This window comes from Ipomoea nil, unplaced genomic scaffold (assembly GCF_001879475.1).
Source record: "Ipomoea nil cultivar Tokyo-kokei standard unplaced genomic scaffold, Asagao_1.1 scaffold2283, whole genome shotgun sequence".
Classification (NCBI taxonomy): Eukaryota; Viridiplantae; Streptophyta; class Magnoliopsida; order Solanales; family Convolvulaceae; genus Ipomoea; species Ipomoea nil.
In genome coordinates, this window is record NW_017618711.1 from 4,253,598 (window position 1) to 4,263,138 (window position 9,541).

The 9,541-nt window shown below is 34.5% G+C and overlaps 1 protein-coding gene across 1 annotated transcript; it reads left to right on the forward strand.

Moving 5' to 3' along the window:
• The first annotated feature begins 1,224 nt into the window (after window positions 1–1,224).
• Window positions 1,225–4,702, forward strand: LOC109151222 (protein FAR1-RELATED SEQUENCE 5-like). Its single transcript, XM_019299142.1, has 6 exons — window positions 1,225–1,303; window positions 1,739–1,816; window positions 2,020–2,618; window positions 2,884–3,092; window positions 3,595–4,290; window positions 4,432–4,702. The coding sequence occupies exons 1-6, from the start codon at window positions 1,225–1,227 to the stop codon at window positions 4,700–4,702; spliced, it is 1,932 nt and encodes a 643-aa protein (XP_019154687.1).
• Window positions 4,703–9,541: the final 4,839 nt, after the last annotated feature.

Here is a 9,541-nt window from a genome sequence, read left to right on the forward strand (position 1 = left end):
ATTAGTGATTCATTCAAGATCAAATGCTTTTTAAAAATAAATAAATAAATAAATAAATAAATAAATAAATAAATAAATAAATAAATATATATATATATATATATATATATATATATATATATATATATATATATAACACATACTATATGATCTTAAAACTGAAGGCACAAAAATGTGCTATGAAAGGCTCAACAATGTGCTCAAATTCACGGAAGACAAAAAAAGTTAATTTATTTACCTAAAGCAATGTGCACTAGAAGGCATATCATTGTGTGTTTGGATGGCATAACAATGTGCTCTGCAAGAAGGGAAAAAATGGTTTGAAAGACAAAAAAAAAAAAAAGAATTAACTTACTTACACAAAATTACCATAATATCCCTGCTCTTTTTTTTTTTTTTTAAATTACTACATTCTTACTGTTGATCTAGACTGAATCAATAGATGAATTAAACCATATTTTTGACCTAAGGTTTCTCTTTCACATGATTCGTTTATATATATAGACACACTTATCGATATATCGTTATATACACACTTATCGTATCGAGAAAAAAAAAAATTGAATAGAAAGATTTAAAACATAAAAGATCTTTGTGAGGTTAAAGTCAGCTTTATTAGCTAAGGGCAAACGTATGGTGTTCCTAGCGTGTTCCCTTGGCCGTATTTTGTTGGGAGACTTCCACTTGTAATATTGGACCTTATTTGTCATGTTTCTATTGCATAGGAATTAATTGACTGAATTTCTTTTCAACGAAATTTATTAGCTAAAACAATATTTCTGTTATTAGTTGAGAGTTGGAACTGAAATGGTGTCATCAGATCAGCACTGACATGACATATTGACATTTGTTCGTTAAGGATTATGTTGCCAAGTTAGTTGGTCAAGATTTGGGTAGGTTTTCCTGCTCTTCAATTTTCTAAAAATAGTCTTGCCCCCTCCAAATACCACAACGACACTTCACGCAAATTATGCCGTGCAACCGAATGCACCTAGCAAGGTGCATATGGTTGCAAAACGGCGCCGTTTTACTAAAAAAACGACACGGCGCGCACAAAATCAAAAAAAAAAAAAAAAATTGGATGGCCGTTAGCGGCGTTATTCATATCATATTTGATAGTTTTGCGATTTTTTGGTAGTTTGGCGTTTTGATTGCAGTATACGTAAAATCGCAATCGCAATAGCGATCGCAGTCGTTTTCCTGATTTATTGTATGGATCTCATGATGGATGATGCAGTAGACCAGAGAGACGAGGCATTAGATCAGAGAGATGAAGCAGGCGATGAATTGCATACGGTTCCAGGTTATTTTGCAGTTTGATTTTTATGGATTTGTGGTCGTTTGCGATTTTTGCAGTGTGATATATTGTGTAGGTGTTTATATTTAGTGTGATGTTTATTGTGTATGTGATGTTTATGTGATTCTAGTCTGAGATCATTCGTAACTCTTGGTGTTTATGTGTTTATGGTTTTCTGAATGAACGAAATATATATCCATAATCTTTGAACTATAAAACCAGAAGTTGTGAGCTATATATCCAGAATTATAGTAGTATATATCAAGGATTTTGTGAATGGATACTCTGTTCTGGATTGTATATCCATAATTATTGAACTTTTATGTCCAGAAACTGTGAGCTTTATATCCAGAATTCTATCACTATACATCCAGAATTATAATACTATACATCCACAAATTTCTAAACTGATACTCTGTTCTGGCTTTTAACACTATGCAGTCAGTGAAGATGTTGTTGTTGATTCACCAAGTTCAGATCCAATAGAGTTAGACATTGATGGTTCTTCTTCTAATCCAGGTCTATATGTAGTTTTATATGATCATAATTCACAGTGTTCAGTATTGTTATATGTTCATTCTTTTTCCATGGAAAATGTTATTCCTTTTGTAGAGCATGGCTGGATTTATTCGGCATTCCCCGCACCCCCTCTACATAGGAATTATATTTTCAATGGAACGTGTATTATTTAGTATACTTGAGGTTATATATTGCATTTGCAGTTGATGAAGATTTGGTTGGTGTTGTTGTAAGTAACGGGGTTGAAGCGTATGAGTTGTATAACAATTATGCATATAGAGTTGGTTTTAGTGTTAGGAAGGGTAATCAACGGTGCAAGGTATATAGCAAAACAGTCCAAATGAAGATGTTTATGTGTTCTAAAGCTGGTTTTAAGGTTAAGGCAAATGCTGGTGTTAGGGCATATTCAAAAATTGACACAAGGTCAGGGTGTGGTGCATGTGTTCAGTTTGACGTCGGTGAGGATGGGTTGTGGACGGTTACAAAACATGTAAAAGTGCACAATCACGAGTTATGTGCTGTAGACAAGAGTCATCTTCTGCGTTCACATAGAAATGTGGGTGATAATCAACTGTTATATTTAAAAGATTTGAAGAAGAGTGGTGTTGCAATGGCAGATGGTATTAGGTTCTTGAAACATCAAGCAGGGGGGTCTCCATTAGTTGGCTTCACTAATCGAGATGCTTATAATTCAATTGCTTCTGATACATCAAAGCGTTTGGATGGAACCGATTCGAACTCATTAATTGAAATATTTAGGAAGAGGCAGTCAACTGAGTCTGATTTTTTCTTTGATTTTGAAGTTGATTGTGATTCAAGACTATGCAGTTTTTTTTTGGAGGGATGGTCGGATGAGACAAGACTATGAGTTGTTTGGGGATTTATTAGTGCACGATACAACTTATCGCACTAATAAATATGATATGATTTGTGGCCCTTTTGTAGGGATGAACCACCATTGCATGAATGTAATGTTTGGATGTGGTTTTCTGATGAATGAGAGGATAGAATCATTTGTGTGGCTGTTTAGAGCATTTTTAAGGTCTATGAATGGGAAATGTCCACAGACTATCATGACAGATCAGTGTGCATCCATGGCTGCTGCTATTTGTCAGGTGTTTCCAACATCACGTCACCGTCTTTGCATATGGCATATTGGCGAGAATTCGAAGAAGCATATCAAGGCGTTAAGGAATAACAAGGATTTCTTAGATATGTTTAACTGTGTGTTGAAATACACAGAGACTGAAGCTGAGTTTGAATTTTATTGGACAAGGTATGTCCACTACTTTTTTTTTTTCCTTTTTCGATTCCAGTAATTGAATTATGGATGTTTAGTATTAGAATTATGGTCATATAGTATTAGAATTATGAATATATAGTATTAGAATTATGTGAACATGTTGTAGTATAGAATGGAACTTCTTGATTGTTCCTGAGTTACATGCATTTAATTTATGGATTTATAGTTTTGGAATTGTGAATATACAGTGTTAGAATTATGGACATATAGTATTAGTTGTCTGAACATGTATTAGTGAAGCAGTGAGCTTCCTGTTTGTCTCTAAATTATATGCATGCAATTTATGGATTTATAGTATTGGAATTGTGGATATATAATATTACAATTATGGATATATAGTATTAATTGTCTGAACATGTAGTAGTGAAGCAGTGAGCTTTCTGTTTGTATTATATGCATTCAATTTGTGGTTTTATTATATTGGAACTGTGGATATATAGCATTAGAGTTCTGAACATATGTCTTATCATTTCAGGTTGGTGACTGACTACAAGTGCCACAAGAATAGTTGGATACAAAAGCTGTATGACTGTAGGGAGAAGTGGTGTCCAGCATTCAATAAGGACTATTTTTCAGGGGGCATTTTATCATCGCAAAGGAGTGAAACTACTAACCATTCGATTTCAAGAAGGCTGTCCAAGACTGCAGGTCTATGTGATTTTTATTCATCGTTTGTTAGTGTAACTTCTGAATGGAGGAGCAAAGAGAATGGTGAAGACTTTCGTTGTACTCAAGGGGTACCCAACATGATGATGGAGCACGTGAAACTTCTGTTACACGCTAGAGAGGTATATACGATTGAGATATATTTTTTGTTTGAGGAACAATTCATGAAAGGCAATGCCTGTCATCAAGAAATGGTGTTGAATGAAGGTTGTCAGTTCAAGTATCACGTATGGCGTCCAGATATAGATATTATAAGGCATGAAGTCAGTTTTAAGTTGTCAACCTTAGACATTTCGTGTAGTTGCAAGTTGATTTCGGAGTTAGGAATTTTATGCTGCCATTGTTTACGCATTCTTCATATACACTGTGTTTCAAGTATTCCTAACAAATATATCATGAAAAGGTGGACTAAAAAGGTTGCTGATGGTAGGGATGTGAATACTGGTTCAATGTTTTGTAGAGCTGGTGTCCCTCCTTCAATTTGGGTTGTGGAGATTTGCAGAAAGTTTTAAAGACTGATTTCATCTAGTCAAGATAACAGTGTAACTAGGCAGTTCTGTGATGAAGCAGTTGAGGAAGCAAAGAAAAAGGTTGAAGCTGAGATTGGCTATGTGCATATTGAAGAGTGCGGTGTTTCATCTTCAAGTGGTGCCATTCAAAATCCTTCAAACCGGAGATCAAAAGGTGAGCGTAACGTAAGGAGGAGTAGTGTTATTGAAAAGAAGTACAGTGCTGCAAGGGGGAGGAGGAGTGCTGCAAATAAAGTTGCTTCGAGTACAAAGGGTGTTGTTCAGTCGTTGGTTTTGGAAAGTCTATCTGAGATTGCCGGGGATGGGTACCTTGTACATCCAAGTTCTGGGAGTTCGGAGTTTTGTCAGTATAGTAATGATGTAGATGATAATGCAGTTGTAGATTGAGAGTGGGGTTAATACCAGTTGGTAGCTAGTTGTTTTGAGGATATCAATTTACAAGTTGTTTGATCTGTGTATTCAAAATTTTAGTACTTGTTGATTTGCAGGTTTGAAGCTATATATCCATAATATTAAAGCTACATATCCATAATACTAAAGCTATATATCCATAATATTAGAGCTATACATACATATTCTGAGAACTATATGACCACAAAATATTGGAATTGTGTGTCAAATTAGTAAAAGTGTTCATAATGTTATATCATTATATCCACAATATTAAAGCTATATATCAATATGTAAACTGGTGAACTTGATGTTTACACTTATGTAAAATGTAAGTTCACAGTTGAACGAATATTCATAACTTTATATCAATATGTCCACAATCTTAAACCTATATGTCCATAATTCTGAGAACTATATGACCACAAAATATTGGAATTGTGTGTCAAATTAGTAAAAGTGTTCATAATGTTATATCATTATATCCACAATATTAAAGCTATATATCAATATGTAAACTGGTGAACTTGATCACTTATGTAAAATGTAAGTTCACAGTTGAACGAATATTCATAACTTTATATCAATATGTCCACAATCTTAAACCTATATGTCCATAATTCTTGAAATATGAATATATGAATATTTGAACGGTATGTTTATACTTATGTAAGATGTTCATAATTTTATATCCATACATCCACAATCTTAAACCTACATGTCCATAATATGAGAACTATATATTCAGTGAATTTCATAGATCGAATTTCAAAAATTGTGATAGAGTTGTTACAAAACGACCATAAGAACAGAAAATATTAAAATATTCATCCACAAAAACATTCATTGATCTTTCCAGTTTTACTTCTTCTTGTCTTCAATCTTTGCAGCTTTCATGACCTCGCCTTTGACGCTGTTCAGCTTTGACGTGATGATACAAGCAGCATACTTTGCCCTCAACTCAAAAATGAAGCTAGCCTGTAAAATAAGAAAAATAAATAACTAGTTCATTGTAATTTTTTCATCACTTTTTGATGTAGTTGGAATGTAATATATTTATGTTACTCTTACATTCGTGCGCATATGTTTCTTGAACCCAGGATCCCAGTTCTCGAGAGCTCCACCCATGTAAGTCTCCATATGCCGCATTACATATATGACACAGTCGGTGACATTCTCTGCATTTTTCCAGTGCATGGCAAGGAACTCTACTGGCATGCTGTTCAGTTTGTGAGTCAAGGTGGATTGTCCTGCTGCCAGGTACGCCTTGAATGCTTCAATCTGGTAAAAAATTAGCTCAATGTTCATAATGTTTTAAATTCAATATATAGGTGACAATAAGGAGATTTTTTAATATAATATAAGCTACCAGTTTGTATGGACAGTCCCCATATTTATCAAGCTCTGAAACACCAGCAGGCAATTCCTTGTTGTCTATCACTTGAACCTTGGATTCCTTGACATTTATGCACACAACAAAGTAGTGTGCATGGCGATGCACTGGGAAAAATATCTAATTCCAAAACAAAAGGTTATTATTTGAAACAACTACATACCCAGGTACTGTTAACTGCATGGGTATACATTCATATTTGACAGAGTACTATATATCCATAATTATAAAACTATATATCCACAATCTTAAAACTATATATCCACAAAATTCGGAAATTTATAAAGATCCTAATAAGCCGAGTATATTCCAAGCTTCAAGCATATAAATCCACAAATTAATAACTATACATCCAAAAACTACATTACCAAATATCCAGAATTCTTAACAGTCTGTTCACAGAGTAATACATTCATATATTAACAGAGTACTACATATCCATAATCACATAACTATATATCCACAATTTTAAGACTATATATCCACAAATTCAGAACTTTATAAAGGATCTTATTAAACTTTGTATATTCCAAGCTTCATGCATATATATCAATAATAAAATCTTAAATTATTAAATTAAGTGTGTGTAATAGATCTTACAAGGTCTGCATCACTGATTTCCAGGTTTCCAAAACTTGATATTTCATAATTCAATCTATCATTGAAATTTTCCATCCTTTTCTCAGCTGGGAGACTTTTCATCCAATCATCAGATGGATCAAGCTGCAGCTGTTTTTGAATACACAGAAATGCAAAAAATGAGTATTCAAAAGGCTTAGAGTACTAGATTTTTAAAAATGCGCATCTGCATGTCAAAAATAACTCTTACATGTGGCAGTGTGGTGAAGAATACGCGTTTTGGTATCCCAACAGCACGTTCTGTGTTCTTCAAAGTTAGCCGCAAAGACCAAATATTCAAGAAGTCTATATCCAACTCGTCATTGCTCAAAGTTGAGAAGTGACGCCTTGTTAGGTAGTAGTCACCATAGCTGAACAGCAACTCACTACAGCACCAAAATAACAATAATAATAATAACACCAATAGTTATAATAATATGAACTATCTAAGTAATTTAAAGGTTATTATAAATATATGCGTTCAAACATACTCTTCTGGGTGTTCGGTAGACACACTCAAGAATGCATAGTTTGAAATGATTTTTTCCCGTGGAGTTGCAGTGCGTATAAAACCTGCATTCTGTGTCCAGTATGGTGACCTCAAACAAAGAGGTTTGTTCCTGAATCGTCGCTGGGGTCTCATCCTAACAGTCACGTCCTCAACATCAGACTCACTTTCTTGCATGGCACTGTTGTTTATATATCCACAGTATTAGAACTTTATATCCATAATATTAAACATATATGTACATAATCATAGAACTATATATTCACAGATTTAAAATGTTCATAATTTTATATCTATATATCCACAATTTTAAAGCTATATGTCCACAGTTGTAAAAATGTTCATAAGTTTATATTCATAATTTTAGCACTATAAATTCATAACGTTAAAGCCAAATGCAAATAACAAACTGTAAATTTACCAATCAAAGTCATCAACATCAGCATTAGTAGCAGCGGCATGACGAACATATCTCTGAAATGGGACCCTAACAAGTGGAGGAGTGACTTGTGCTCCCAAGGTCGTTGACAGTCCTGCATCCTCTCCAATTTGTTGAACCAAAGCATCCAATGGTAGGTCCTCTTCAACTACTTGCTCTGTGTGTTGCTCACATGGCTGCGGTTGCGATTCATTGCAGTGTATTCCCAAATCAAATGATGGAGCTTCAAATTCCATGGTTCTTGTTGTCTTCTGAAATGCTTCCACCAATGAATCCACTGCAGCGGTGAAGGTTTCACTCCCAAAGAATATGTCATCCAACTGAGATTCAGTTGGAATGGAAGTTGATTCAATTGCGCTTGCAGCACCTAGCATGTTTGATATCCCTGAGAACGCTTTCTTCAGGACTTCAATAGGTGCGCCCTGCTTTCCAATTTCAGACATAGCTTCACCAAACTCCAGGACATCTGATGCTAGCTTTTGGAGCACACGGGTCACCCGATCAACACTTGAGAGTGGCTCACTTGTAGTTGGTGTCGGTGTTGCAGTAGCAGGAGTAGAAGAAGTAGTAGCAGCAGCAGTAAATGCAGGTTGTGGTAGTGAGGTTGTAGCAGCAGCAGTGCTTGCAGGTTGTTGCAGTGAGGTGGTAGCATCAGTCCTTGGCTTCTTAACTCTAGGGATAACCCTTCCTTTCCAAACCCACCAGCCCTTTTTCAGCCTTGACTCTCTTTCTTACAAGCGTGGTTGTCCAAGCAAGTATGCTAGGGTATGTCCTGTTGATCTTCATTCCTTTGAATTCTACTCGATCAAAGTAGAACAGCTACAAATTACAGAAGATTATGTTAAAGATGAATTTAGAACAATTTATCCATGTATTCTTAATTGCATGGTCATAGTGTAATGCATAACTATATGTCCATAATCACATAACTATATATCCATAACTTTAAAACTATATATCCACAAAATTCAGAAATAAAAAATGATATTAATAAAATGAGTATATTCCAAGTTTCATGCATATATGTCCATAAACCCATAAATATACATCCAAAAACACATTAATATATATCCAGAATTATTAGCAGTATGTCCACAGAGTAATACATACATATATTCACAGAGTACTACACATCCATAATCACATAACTATATATCCACAATTTAAAATTATATATCCACAAATTAAACTGCATAAAGGACCTCATTAAACTGAGTGTATCCAAGTGTCATGCATATATATCCATAAACCCATAACTATACATCCAAAAACACATTAATATATATCCAGAATTATTAACAGTATGTCCACAGAGTAATACATTCATATATTCACAGAGTACTATATATCCATAATCACATAACTATATATCCACAATTTTAAAACTATATATCCACAAATTAAACTACATAAAGGATCTTATTAAACTGAGTATATTCCAAGTTTCATGCATATATATCCATAATAAATTGTTAGTTATACACCTACAACTACATAAAATTCATGCAACTAGATTAAAGACAATAAGAACTGACCAATATCAATGTCATTGGCCCCCAAAAGCTTCTCTTTCTATCTTCATTGTAACTATCTATCGAGTCAATGAGAGATTGGTATGTGTAGGCGCACCAATTGTACTCTTTAATCATATCAACATCAATCAATGAGTTTAAGATCCTGTACTTGGAAGTAGCGTGTTATGTTTCCCTCGAAGCATGAGGAAACGGCAAAGACTACGAAATCCCTCTTGAACTCATCACCAATGATCAGCTCTCCTAACAATCTCATCTGGCATCTGTGTAGTTATTGGCGAGCCTGCTGTAATACCCCACCTCCTTCTCCATGAAGTCAACAGCAGTTTGTATTCACGGGTTGAGG

What these genes read in the sequence shown, in the direction of transcription:
- LOC109151222 (XM_019299142.1), top strand. Translation starts at nt 1,225, where the DNA reads ATGGATGATGCAGTAGACCAGAGAGACGAGGCATTAGATCAGAGAGAT. An exon ending in TGAATTGCATACGGTTCCAG is followed by an intron (nt 1,304 to 1,738) that starts GTTATTTTGCAG and finishes AACACTATGCAG; the next exon opens with TCAGTGAAGATGTTGTTGTT. An exon ending in TGGTTCTTCTTCTAATCCAG is followed by an intron (nt 1,817 to 2,019) that starts GTCTATATGTAG and finishes TTGCATTTGCAG; the next exon opens with TTGATGAAGATTTGGTTGGT.